The 14069-nt window shown below is 37.9% G+C and overlaps 2 protein-coding genes across 3 annotated transcripts; one reads left to right on the forward strand and one right to left on the reverse strand.

Annotated features, from left to right (window-relative positions):
- The first annotated feature begins 2825 nt into the window (after nucleotides 1-2825).
- LOC113701457 (probable metal-nicotianamine transporter YSL7) lies at nucleotides 2826-9223 on the forward strand. 2 transcript variants are annotated; one of them, XM_027222120.2, is made up of 6 exons: nucleotides 2826-3651; nucleotides 6432-6595; nucleotides 6849-6946; nucleotides 7045-7179; nucleotides 7604-7793; nucleotides 7871-9223. In XM_027222120.2, exons 1-6 carry the CDS (start codon nucleotides 3210-3212, stop codon nucleotides 8975-8977), a joined length of 2136 nt encoding a protein of 711 aa, XP_027077921.1. In that variant the 5' UTR covers nucleotides 2826-3209; the 3' UTR covers nucleotides 8978-9223. The 2 variants fall into 2 exon arrangements, with proteins under 2 accessions (XP_027077921.1, XP_027077923.1); XM_027222122.2 differs by lacking the exon at nucleotides 2826-3651 and adding an exon at nucleotides 4295-4450.
- Nucleotides 9224-9775: 552 nt separating this feature from the next.
- Nucleotides 9776-12916, reverse strand: LOC113701458 (ATP-dependent zinc metalloprotease FTSH 6, chloroplastic). The gene is made up of 5 exons (XM_027222123.2): nucleotides 11815-12916; nucleotides 11176-11716; nucleotides 10768-11081; nucleotides 10333-10573; nucleotides 9776-10233 (listed from the first exon to the last, which is right to left on the reverse strand). Exons 1-5 carry the CDS (start codon nucleotides 12420-12422, stop codon nucleotides 9892-9894), a joined length of 2046 nt encoding a protein of 681 aa, XP_027077924.1. The 5' UTR covers nucleotides 12423-12916; the 3' UTR covers nucleotides 9776-9891.
- Nucleotides 12917-14069: the final 1153 nt, after the last annotated feature.

Raw genomic sequence — 14069 nt, forward strand, 5'->3', positions numbered from 1 at the left:
AGTTTGAACACGGAGGAGATTTGCACTAATAGTAGCAATTGTGTGCAACAAATACACTTTCAAGTTCCAAATCTTCAATTTCATACATGGTTGCAACCCCAACCCCAACCATTTGTGCATGCCCATTATTTGGACATGCATACATAGTAGATTTTGTATTGTACTATTACCATTAACATTTTCTTTATAAAAAAGCATAATTTTATTAAAATAAATCCAAACTAACGGTTAAAAAGTACATAATACATGACATAGGTATAAAATTTAACTAACTAACATATATAACAGGTCAAAAAATTAACAAAGACATAACAGTGAAGCTCCAAAATTGTTACATTACCATTAAGCTTTTGAACAGGAATGCATAACAATTGCTGTAGGATAGAGTATTATTTGAAATATTATTTGGAATAATTACTGTACCACTTTTTGTGAAGTGATGTATGTGAGATAAAAAGGTGATTGGAAATATAAAAAGGTGAATTAAGAAATGTGTTTACGATACAAACAAAATATTATTATTTGGGATAATTTGCTATCCAAACACTCCTATTGACTGAAGATTAGTACCGGGCAATCACTCAACTTAGTAGTTAACACTAGTGTTTTGATCTTTTCTTAGACGAACAAATTTGTGGTTTTTGGGGTTGCGACTTGGGAGAATTGAAGAGATGAGAGGCGAAGGGTAAACGGTCCGCTCCGAAATGATAGGAGCCACCCCCAAACGCAGAGTCAGCGTTCATCTACTGCACGTAATCACTCTCTTCCAACTTTGGGAATCGCATCATGAGCGCCTCCACCATATTACGTCGTCAATTTAGAAACAAAGAGGTCTTTTCAACTTCTGCTCCCAAATTAGCTTTATTTAGTGGCGAGCCAATAATGACTGTTCACACTTGCAATCCAAGTTACAAGTGCTTGCCAAGGCTCGCGCTAGTGGTTCATTTTTTATTTCAAAAAATTGTCGTTTTCTCATAATTTCGATTAGAATCCCACGAATTTGAGATTAAAATATGTTGAAAAACCTTTGATAAGTGATCGATAAATAGTCAAATACAGCCTACTGCCTACTTATATTTGTGTCATATAGCTAATTTCAGCTATAAAGTGTAGGATGTTAAATAAAAAAGTTTTTTTTAACGGATATTTAATAGATAATGGTTTATACACTTAAATCAAATTTAATTTATCAAATAAATGCATGTATTAATAATTATTATCAACTCTTATATTTATATACTTTTTCAGAACTTTAACACTTGAATCACGTCTTAGAAAGGCCCAAAAAAAAAAAAAATGCCTTTTCCGCAGCTTTTTTTATGCCTTCATTTTTGGTATTTTGCTCTTGAAGACGTGAATAGAATATAAATAAGAAACTCACACTTAGTTTAATTTCCACTTAAATTTGAGAACGTCATTATAGCACATAGTCTACTTACTAGAGCTTGAAAAGAAACGAAAGTTAAAAGAAACTTGTCAAAACTCATACCACAGCCTCTGTGCCAGCATGTCAAGATTTTGGCCGCAATCTTGGAGGAGAAAACAAAAGAAATTACCTTTACATGTGACAGCATCTTTTATTGACAAAAAGAATGTGACAGCACCTTTAAGTCACAAATGCGAAATGACTTTTTAGGGATAATTTCTAAAACCTCCCTTAAGGTTTCAGACAGTCCCACTCCCTTCCCCTGAAGTTTTCAAAATATTAGGAACCCCTCCTAATAGAATATTGAGTCCCACTCTTTACATCATCATAGACAACATGACTTAAATACTCACACAACTTATCATATATTTCAAATTATTTGGACAAATTTATTTAAATTAGTTATAAATATGGTTAATTGAATTAACGATAATATAAAAGTGCAAATAATATCTAAAATGCCATGAGAAATAGGGCACTAAATTCAGGCACCCTACTATGACTGATGTATGGCATAGAAAACTGCAAGAGCAAGAAGTCCCTTCAATTAGAGCAAGAGAAGAAGAGATTTTTAACCCATACGTGAAGATTCTCGCCTTTATTGTACATCATTTAATAGCTCTTTAACCCATATTTTCAAGTTAGTCTTTAAAAATTTTGTACTGAAAAATTGTTATTCTTTGGCAGCTTATGCTGATATAGTTGTTGTTTGTGTATAACAGATTATACTTAGCTGATTTTTTGTTTCCGAAACCTCCCCTAAAATTTCATTATTATTTAATTGCCTAGGTATTGTTCGAATGAAATTATCTCACTAATGCAAGGTTTGAGGGCATTTGTGATATCAGGTTATTTTCTCTCTCCAAATCCTGCTTTTTTATTGTTTATCTTTTTGAATTGGGTAGAATTTGATACTAACTACTTACTTCTAAGAGAGGTCTTTAATATTTTAGAAACTTCAAAGGAGGGGAGTGAGACTGTAAAAAATTTCAAGGAAGGTTTCTGAAATTATCCCTGACTTTTTTAGATCATATGAATTCCCTCTCGCCTTAATCTCAACTGGTGTCCATATCTTGACTACAATATTGATACTACTAGTTCACATCATAGTATTAATGTGTATTAATCGGTGGAGCCAACTTTTTCTGCCAAGAATTTTCCTACTAATGCTAGATTTATTCAACTACGGAAATGAATTTATTTATTGAATAATCAGATATATTTTATGATTTGATTGTCGTTATTAATTTGATCATTCTGATCAAAAAAATGGTTGCGCCGAGAGTTTTGAAGCAACTTGTTGCCTGTCTGTCTTGCTTAGACTTTCAACACACAGAAGATTCATCCGATATTCATATAATAATAAGAGATTCAAGATTCAATAATATTTTGGTCTGAGAAGTTCCCGCTAGGACCAGCCAGCCATAACCATTTTTCAGCATCCCTATTTCCCATATATGTTTATCCAATATAAACAATTCCATATCATTTTGATCTCCAAACCAACCAAACTCTTATTGGCTTGCAGAATACCGGATTCATTTCTATTCTCCCTCCCAAAGCTCATTTACAGTTTGTGTTTATCACTTCAAGGCCAACTTTCACACACTGATAAAGACAACCCATCGAACAAATACTATTAAAAAAAGAAATAATACTCTATTACTTTATCCCACCCCTTTTGGTCAAAATCCCCCAAATACCTTATCCATATATAATATATATGTATGCATTGTCTCAGCTAGCAATTGCATCCCATCCGCTGTTCTTTGCATAGTCCAAAATGGATCGCTCCACTAGCGTTCCAAGGCGTGATCCAAATGGTATTGAAAATGGTGCGCCTTTGCAGTCTGAAGATGATGCCTACAACCATGCCACTGGTAACAAGAAATCAGATGATAGAGTGGAGGAGAATGGCATTGAATCAACAGAGAAGATCTTTGAGTCCAAAGAGGTGCCATCATGGCAAAGCCAGCTGACGATAAGGGCCTTTGTTACAGCCTTTGTGCTGGGAATCTTGTTCACTTTCATTGTCATGAAGCTGAATCTCACAACTGGGATTATCCCTTCTCTCAATGTCTCAGCTGGGCTACTGGGGTTCTTTTTCGTCAAGACCTGGACAAAGTTTCTTGAAAAATCTGGGCTTTTGAAGCAGCCTTTTACTAGGCAAGAAAATACTGTCATCCAAACCTGCGTTGTTGCAACCTCTGGCATCGCTTTTAGCGGTAAATATCTCAGACTTCCAAAATCAACATGCATGTTTTGCTATGGAGATATTACTACTTGTATTTCTTCCATTTTTATTTTTTTTTCCTGGGATCAAGTAGCATAAAGTTATTGTTTGAGGGTCTAAGACTAATTTTTACGTGTCTGAAATTAGATATCAACCAGAATTAAAGGTAACATTTAAGGGTCCAAGGTTAATTTTCATGTATCATTAGTAGGACTAGGAGAATAAAATGATATTTTCATCTCTGGCGGCGAGTCGGTGGTGGCCCTGGTGCAGAGTTTCGCCTTTTAGGTGTTAGTCACATGTTCCGGCGTGGCCTGAAGAGTAATGATGGGTGGGGAAATCGAGATTGATTGATGGAAATTGGGATGTATGATGAAACCATGGATTATTTGCTTATGCTAATGGAGTCCAATGAAAATCGGCACTTTGAGGGTCCCGAACGTGTGAATGTAGAGAGTTTGGGGGACCCTGTTGGAGCTTTCACTAATAATTCATTTCATTTAGCGGCATAGAGATATATTTCAATCTGTTCTTTTCTTTTAGTTTAGTGTCAAAATCACCGCTTCCTAATAGCATAATAATGGGAAAATGCTATGCATACGGTTGGAAACTTTTATGCAATCATGTCTTTAATGCTGAACTTTCCGGTTGGAATCTTGGTTGAGAGTTCTTGCTTGCTGCCTTTTCCTTCATCCAACTTGGGGTAAAAAAAGAACAAAAACTTTGCCTTTCTTCACGAGTATCAGTTCTGGCAAATTCCCAAAGTCTTACGGCGGTCAAGATTCTATCTGGTATCCGGTTCTACAAAAATTTGATGGATCCATGTAACTTTTACACGGAATATCATTAAGTAGCAGTAGTAATATAAACATCTTTTGGGCTGTCAGTTTTGAAAATGAATCAATTTCTATCCTTTAACGTGAATCTTTCTTTGCAAAGAAGCTCCTTGATTTTATGTAATTTGAGCTACACCAGCTGTGTGTGTGTCGTGTTGCTTGTGTGTTTAGTATCAGCTCTCATCACAGGTGATGCCGTCAAAAGTTTGGATTAGATTTGAAGTGTTTGGTCAATAGCGTAATCTTTCTATAACCTACGAAATGGTTTGCTTTCACTGGAAAGTTTGGATTAGATTGTTTTATTTAATTCCCTTGTCATATCCCGTGGTTATTGATTACTCTAAGATAGAGCTTAATTTGCTTTGCATGGTGGTGTCAAAGAAGCCATGATTAGGAAAACATTTTCTGTGACTTGTGGTGCGATTGTATATGATGCAGATGATGGAACAATTGAATAGTAAGTCAGTACTTAGTGTGTCAAGATGTTGATGGGTGCATAAAAATAAAATTATTAAAGAGATGAATCTTCTAAACAGTAATAATAATTGCAATCTGACACCCCATCTGTGATCAAGTCAACGCCTTGATTCCCTAATCTATCTATCCCTGGCATCTCAAAACGGCTAGTTCATGTTGCAGACTGGAAAATCAATAAAAGTTTTTGGACTTTGGCTTATTTTTATTTTAGTTGTGTTGTTTTAGTAACTAAACCTTGGTCAGCAGGTGATAGATATATCAAAATTTTGAACTGATGCAGTCAAATCACTTCTCTTTCTATTTGGAACTCTAAAATTTAACTGAAGCAAGAGATTGTGGAAAAGTAGCTGTGCATCACAAGCAACCAGAAATAGTTATTGGTAACCTATTTTGACTGGAAATTCCTGACTAGGACGCAGTGGGATATCGTCGCACGTCAACCTTAAATGAAAACCAGTATCCACTTAATTTATTTTGTATGAAACATCTTTTAACCCAGCATGACGCGCCAGGACCTGTTTCTCTATACCATTTAGCAATCTGAAGGCTACTAGTTGAAAAAAAAAAAAAAAACTTTTGGATTTTGTGGGTGACGCTCACCATTGGAGGATGTATATTATTTCAAACATTTTTATTAGGATTGCTGGTTTTTTTTACTTCTTTTCACTTTTAATTTAATATCTTCAGTTGCTAATGTTATGAAGACTCGGACTTGGTGAATGAAGTGTACAAATTTGGCTATACAGGCCATGGCGTGTAAAAACATACTATGTTCACTTGCTAATATTATGAAGACTCAGACTTGATGAACAGAGTGTAAAAACAGGACATCAGTCTTTTAGTGTATGAACTGTTGCTTCTGTCTGCTTCAGTGGGTTTCTTTGATAGCAGTTTGTTCCGAATGAGGGCCATATACTGTTTGATTACCTAATGCAGAATTCCAAGGCAGAAATAACCATGATGACAAGTTAAGACACACACCTGATGTAGAAGTAAAACAAAAAGGCCTGTTATTATTATATCTTTTTTTATGTTTTAAAAGGCCTCTTATTTAAGTAATTTTTTATACTAACAATTCTTTTTCCAAACTCTGACGAAATCCCAGTTTGAAATAGTGCCTAAACTAAGCTGTTAAATACGTTGATGCTAGCTGGTTCTGTTGGTTGTCATCTTGGCAATAGTACAGCGCTGAATGGTAACTTTGTGTCTTTGGACCTTGTAGTAGCGTTACTCGTTAGCTAACCAGGATGCTTGTTACTATGTCTTCTATCAGCAAAATTTCACACAGAAAAATAAGAAGAAGAAAAGGCTATGCAACTGGAAATTACTAATATGCACTAATTCACTGTTCTGTGAGTCCTTGAGTGAAGTTGTATATTCCATTAACACTATAGCTATCAAATGCTCCATCCTTGAACTACCAATACTGATTCTCCATTCCCTGGACTCCAATATGCAGGAGGTTTTGGCAGCTACATTTTTGGAATGAGTGAAGTTGTTGCTAAACAGTCTGGTGAAGATAACTTTGCACAGAACATCAAGATCCCATCTCTTGGGTGGATCATTGGATTTCTTTTTCTTGTTAGCTTTCTTGGGCTATTCTCTGTGGTGCCCCTGAGAAAGGTATCTCTGGACTTGCTCTTTACCTCTGTTTCTGGATGATCACCAAATTCACTTGTCATGTACCTGGCATCCTTGTATTTAAATCTTTTGTCCTGCTATTTCTTTTGCATCCTTGAATAGGGTTCCACTGTCCATGCGTTTTCTTTGTCGATCCTCATATTCCGTCCTGAATTAGCCTCTGCGTTGCCTCAGTATTTTGGGCATCAAAACGTGATCTGCTCATAACCATTTCTTTGTTTGTTAACTGCATCAGATAATGATCATAGACTTCAAACTGACATATCCCAGCGGTACTGCAACTGCTTATCTTATCAACAGTTTCCACACTCCCCAAGGAGCCAAGCTAGCAAAGTAAGACGAGGACCATATAATCTTCTATTACATGTCTTATTGACATTCATGATCTAATTTGCTTCTCATACTCTCTTGCTCATAAAATTTTAATGCAGGAAGCAAGTGAGAACTCTTGGAAAATTCTTTTCCTTCAGCTTCTTGTGGGGTTTCTTCCAGTGGTTCTTCACCGCAGGAGACGGCTGTGGATTTGTGCAGTTCCCAACTTTTGGCCTCAAAGCTTATGAAAATAGGCAAGTCCTTGATCTAGTTCTGGCTGAAGGGATCAGAATGAAATTTCTTTGGTGTTTGTTTGCTCAATTAACAGTTTGTCTTGTCGTCAACCATTATTTTCTAAACGAATTTTAATCATCATAAATGTATAAGAGCATATTGTGCAACTTTAATCATCAATTAACAAGGGCATAATTGGGATATCAAAATGTAAGACCACAATAATGCTTACGCTCAAAGGTACCAAGACTCATGGTACTTTAGAAATGATGATATAGAAAACATCTTGCATAGATTAAGCTGTTAGCGCATAAAAATGCATAACACCCTTGGGACCAAAACCTGTTTTTTGTTGTGCAGGTTTAATTTTCTTGTGTCAGACATTCTTGGATACCAATATGTAGCTTATTAACTCGTTTAACCATTTGTTTTCTACGGAATCAGGTTTTACTTCGATTTCTCTGCAACCTATGTTGGTGTTGGGATGATATGTCCTTATTTAATCAACGTCTCTGTGCTAGTTGGAGCAATCCTTTCTTGGGGCATCATGTGGCCTCTCATAGAGAATAGGAAGGGTGACTGGTATAGTGCAACTGAAAATTCTAGCAGCCTCCATGGAATACAAGGTTATCGGGTAATTTTCTTACCTATGCCAGAAGTAAGCAACCAAAGTACAGATGGTGACCTTCTGTTCATTCTTCTTCTTTATAGGTTTTCATTGCCATAGCTATGATACTTGGTGATGGGCTTTACAACTTTGTGAAAGTTCTTGGACGCACTTTAATTGCCATGTATCACCAAATCTACAAGAAAGATGCTGGTGCTGTTCTCCCAGTTGGTGTTAATAACTCACCTGTCAACTCAGCATTGTCTTATGATGATGAACGCCGAAGGCAACTATTCCTCAAGGATCAAATTCCATTGTGGGTTGCTATCACTGGTTACATCACCATTTCCATAATTTCCATTATAGTTCTCCCGCACATCTTCCCCCAGCTCAAGTGGTATTACATTCTCGTCATTTATATTTTTGCTCCAATCCTAGCCTTTTGTAATGCCTATGGCTGCGGGCTTACCGACTGGTCACTAGCATCCACATATGGAAAGCTGGCAATCTTCATAGTTGGGGCATGGGCTGGTGCCGCCCATGGTGGTGTTCTTGCTGGATTAGCTGCATGTGGGGTCATGATGAATATTGTTTCCACAGCTTCGGACCTCACACAGGACTTCAAGACAGGTTATTTGACCCTTGCCTCCCCAAGATCTATGTTTGTCAGCCAGATCATTGGAACAGCTATGGGTTGTATTATTTCTCCTAGTGTATTCTGGCTCTTCTACAAGGCCTTCCATGATTTGGGAGAACAAGGTTCAGAATATCCAGCACCTTATGCTCTAGTTTACCGTAACATGGCGATCTTGGGAGTTGAAGGATTTGGCGCTTTGCCAAAGCACTGCCTCACACTTTGCTATGTATTCTTTGCTGGAGCAGTTGTCATCAATGGCATCCGAGACTTGTTGGGGAAGAAGTGGGCACGGTTTATTCCTCTTCCAATGGCAATGGCAATACCATTCTATCTTGGATCATACTTTGCCATTGATATGTGTGTTGGTAGCTTGATACTATTCGTTTGGGAGAAGTTGAACAAGGCCAAGGCTGATGCATTTGGACCTGCCGTAGCCTCTGGATTGATTTGTGGAGATGGCATATGGACATTGCCTAGTGCAATACTAGCTTTGGCAGGTGTCAATCCTCCAATTTGCATGAAATTTCTGTCGAGGAAAGTCAATTCTAAGGTCGATACCTTCTTAGGTTCTTGAAGCTTGTAACTTGAAAAGCTGGAGTCACTTGCACGCTTTATGATTTCTGTGTCCTTGTATTCTCACGTTTTCCTAGTCCGTGTTTTTCAGCATCTCAATTCGAAAGTGTAAAGTGATGTATATAGACATAGTATTTGGGATCAAAGATGCTAGTTTAAAGTGTCGTTTTATTCTGTACCTTGTTTGAAGACGACTGCTTGTAGCCTGACAGTTTCAATGCATGCATGCTAGATTGATAGACTGAAATTGCAGATTGGACATCTAGAAATGTAGGCTCTCTCTCTCTCTTTTTCTTTTCTATGGATTGCATGTTGAAACTTTTTAGCTTCGGGGTTCTTAGAAATCCTCAAAAGAATTCTTCTCGTCGGCTGAAGATTATATTTGGCATCCTTTCACTATTTTTTTTATTCTGCCAAAGAAATATTATCGTTTGGTTTATGATACACTTAATCAAACAGCCAACTTCCACCCGCATGGAATGGCTAAGGCAAATGCACCTAGTTATCTTTCGTTAGCCCAGCCTAAATCTCCACCCTCCCCTCCTTGACGGCTTTACTTTGTTGTTGCTGTTTTTTTTTCATATATATATATATATATAATTTTGTTTAGTAAATAAAAAAAAAAAAGAAGTGAAAAGAAATTGGTGATGGGTTTATGATGACATTCTTTGGACCGAATGGGTAATTTTGGAGCTGTCATAAAATGATAAAATTGGATTTAAACTCGTGGTCCGTATCATATGGAGCTTCAATTGTTTATTGCTACCTGCACAAAGTTATGTTCTTTTTTGGACATTGCTGATGCTTTATATGCTCTTTGTTCATACTTTCTAATTGCATTTCATTCAGTATGCATGTACAATGTGTTGAAGATACAATGTGTTATTCAAGTAAATTTACAAGGCTGGTTAGTACTTAGGCCTCAATCAGCTCGCGTATTGGTTTTCTAGATAGATGATCAGGAGGAATGTCGGTAAACTCTGAGAGCAGAGCCCTGAACTCATCACCTGTCAGGGTTTCCTTTTCTTGCAACACTTCTACTATACTGTCCATTGCCTCCCTGCTATTTCTTATGTGATTCTTTGCAATTTCATATGCTCTTTCAATAATCTGACGCACCGATTTATCAATATCTTCGGCAAGCTTTTCAGACAGGTTGTTTCTTGCCAGCATTCTCAGCACCACATCACTGCTCTGTCCTGCCGGATCAGTCAAAGACCACGGCCCAATCTCAGACATTCCATAAGTTGTCACCATCTGTTATTGGAAAAAAAGAATACCATCAGAGTAAGTTGAATTTGTAAAACTTGAATATAGTTATCCTGATTTCCAAAGAATTAAGTTCTTGAAACATACCTGTCTTGCTACTTGGGTAATCTGCTGCAAGTCTCCTGCAGCACCAGTTGTTATTTCTGGTTCGCCGAATATTATTTCTTCTGCGGCCCTACCTCCAAGCCCTCCAACAATTCTGGCGAAAAGCTGCTGCTTTGAGATCAGTGTTGGATCCTCACCGGGTATGAACCACGTCAGACCACGGGCTTGACCCCTAGGGATCATTGTCACCTTCTCTACTGGATCATGACCCGGTGTCAAGGTCCTGTATTCAGCCAAGGAAAACGATAAGCTCATAATGTATCGTTCATGTTAAACAGGCTAGACGCATGGAGGATCTTGCTTAACATGACTATTAAAGGAAGAAGCTTCGGTCCATTTTTTCATTTTTAGACTATTCCGCAAGAGTAAGATGAGTACATAACAACAGAAATGAGAATCACTGAGTGATGAACTCACGCGCAGACTGCATGCCCAACTTCGTGATAAGCCACTAAAATCTTGCTCTTTCCATCCGTCATCTGGGTTCCCTCCATTCCAGCTACAATTCGATCAATTGAATCATCAATCTCTTTCAAGGTTATCTTATCTTTGCCTCTCCGACCAGCAAGAATAGCAGCTTCATTCATGAGGTTTGCAAGATCTGCACCACTGAATCCTGGAGTCCTCATAGAAATGACACTGAGAGAGACATCCTTGTCGAGTTTCTTCTTGTTGCTGTGAACCTTCAATATTTCTTCTCTCCCTCTTACATCTGGGAGTCCAACACTAACCTGTTAAAACAAATTAAGATTTGGTAACTCCGTTATGATTACCATATTAGTAGTATGTTTCTGCTTCTCAAAGTCACATTAGCATGATTAGTACCTGTCTGTCAAACCTTCCTGGCCTAAGCAAAGCTTCATCTAGAACATCGGGTCTGTTAGTGGCAGCAAGGACAATGACTCCAGTATTTCCCGTAAAACCATCCATTTCTGTGAGCAGCTGGTTAAGTGTTTGCTCCCTTTCGTCATTTCCTCCACCAATACCAGTTCCTCTCTGCCTCCCAACAGCATCAATCTCATCAATGAAGACCAAACATGGTGAATTCTGTTGAGCTTTGTTGAATAAGTCCCTCACTCTAGAAGCTCCCACTCCAACAAACATCTCAATAAACTCTGAACCTGAAAGGGAAAAGAAAGGAACGCCCGCTTCTCCAGCTATGGCTTTAGCCAACAATGTCTTCCCTGTTCCTGGAGGTCCTATTAAGAGTACGCCCTTGGGAATTTTTGCTCCTACTGCAGCAAATTTATCTGGGGTTCTTAAGAACTCAACAACTTCCTGAAAATCTTGCTTTGCTTCATCAACTCCAGCTACATCATCAAATGTCACTCCAGTATTTGGTTCCATTTGAAATTTGGCTTTGCTCCTGTAAGAATATTCCAATAGTTTTCAGTACTAACTTCAACATTTTTATTGCTTACTAATGACCAATACTTGCATTGTAAATCAGAATGTTCAACTTACCTTCCTAATCCAAAAGGTAGGTTTGGACCTCCAGCTCCGGGTGTATTTGAAGAACTTCTCAAGAGGAGAGCGCCAAGCAGTATCAAGGGAAAAGCCAAATTTCCCAGCAAGTCAAGAACGGCAGAGGCCATATTCACCTCCATTGGATGAGATGCAAAATCCACATCCTTCTCTTTGAGCTTTGTCAACAATTCTTGTGGCAATCCGGGCAGCTGAACTTTAACTCTCTGGATTTTCTCCAGTGCAGGATTGTATATCTCAACAATTGCCACAGTCCCATTCTCGAACAAATCCACCTTCTTAACATTACCTTGATCTAAGTACTCTAACAATCTTGAATATGACATTCTACTCGAACCAGCTTCTATTGGACTTTCTGGCTCTGGTCCAGCCCTTGCAGGCTGAGCCAGAGTCCCTCCAACTAGGCTTACACCAGTGCTTTGTAACAGGTTTCGCCGACTAAATTTGACATCAATATTCGCTACTGGAGTTCTGTGACATGTGTTCTCTCTGCTGGAGCTTTTGCTGATCATGGAACTGTCTTTTGGATCATCTTGGCATTTGCAGATGGGAAGGTGAGAGATAGATAAAGATAGAGCAGGAGACATTTTATTAACTGAAAATTTTTTCAGTAACTTAAAGGTAGAGTGGATTCAAAACACTTAGTAGCTGTATGAGGATATCCTGTGTTTTCTGCAGTTGATGGCAGTTGGACAGTTTTGGAGGGAATGATTGTTTGCAGTTTAAATAGGAGAAGAGCAAGATGCTTCTAGCAGCTTTTGGCTTGGCAGTATATGTAGCGTGGATGTTTCTCATCCTAGTCGACTTTCGTTCGAGAAGGATCTGGAGTAGTTTATTTGTCTTGTAGATGACTCAGATGCATGAAATTAAGGATTCTTGATATTCAAGTTGGACCTCAAGAATGACAAACGTTATAAACCCTCATTTTTTTTGGACCATACACTTGGAAAGGTGAAGGTCTTCCATTGCCCAATTTTTGTGTGGAGAAAAATGTGAAAGACCCTAAAGAGCTCAAGAAAATTTAAGAGCATGTTTGCTTTTACCAACTATATCCCGGATTAAAATCGAATACATATTCATCTCATTCAGCATTATTTGACACACAGTTGTCATAGTTTTGCATCAACCTACGCTTCCAAGTCTTGAGCCCCTAATCCAGAAGTTTGAATAGGAAAAATCTTAAGCCGTGAGTTTTCTGTTGGTGACTTCCCCACCCCCCCCCCTTTTTTTTTGGTCCACCTTTGAATTTTCCTGATAATTAGTTTTCTGATATTTTATTTATAATGTTTTAAAAATAATCAATCCCTAGTGTATTCCCTAATATATCTGCTCTCTAATCTGAAACTTGATCACCATCAATTAGAATAGTCAAAATTGAATCACTTGTTAAAATTCATTGGAAAAAGGAAGAAACCAATTTAAAAATAAAATTCACAATAACAAAGGGTATTTTCGGTCTCCCTCGGAGTTATGTGACACAAAATAAAAGTTAAGAGAATAAGGTAAATATCAATGCATGCCTTATCGAAGTAAATTATAGTTAATCCAACTTTTCAGTAAACTTTTTATTACTACAGAGTTTCCAAATTTTTACTCTTCTTTGAATGATTCTTGGACTTCATGTCAATTTGTGGGAAATCAAATTGATTGACTGTTGAATGAGGATTTGAAATAACATATGAGTGATGTAAGGAGACGCTTTTGTTGAAACTTAGGGCCTGTTTGGAACCTGAGTTTTTTGGGAGTTTATCTAAAACTTTACTGTAGTGCACTGTAGAAGTTTTTGAAAAAATTTTGTATAAGTTTTTATAAGATGAAAATTTTTTTTGTAAGGTGCAAAATTTTGTAGAAATTTTTGTAGAGTAAAAAAGTTTTTTTTCCTTTTCTTTTTTTTTTTCTTTCTTTTTCTCTTTCTCTTTCTTTTTCTTTTCTTTCTTTCCTTTTTCTTTTCTTTCCTCTCTTCTTCTTCTTCTTTCTTTTTCTTCTTCTTCTTTCTTTCTTTCCTCCCCGTTACCTCCCAGCAGCACTCACGCCCGCCACCCCTCTCCTCCATTTCCCCTTCTTCTCCCGCCACCTCCCCTCTGCCACCGCGACCCCCTCCCCCCGCCACCCCCTGCCCTTTTCCCTGGCCACCCCCTGCCCTTCCCCCTCCCCTATCCCTTTTCCCAAAACTCCCTCCCCCTCCCCCGCCACCCCCTGCAAAAGTTAAATCCGCCGCCCCCTGCAAAAGCTCC

Source organism: Coffea arabica, chromosome 7e (assembly GCF_036785885.1).
Source record: "Coffea arabica cultivar ET-39 chromosome 7e, Coffea Arabica ET-39 HiFi, whole genome shotgun sequence".
Classification (NCBI taxonomy): Eukaryota; Viridiplantae; Streptophyta; class Magnoliopsida; order Gentianales; family Rubiaceae; genus Coffea; species Coffea arabica.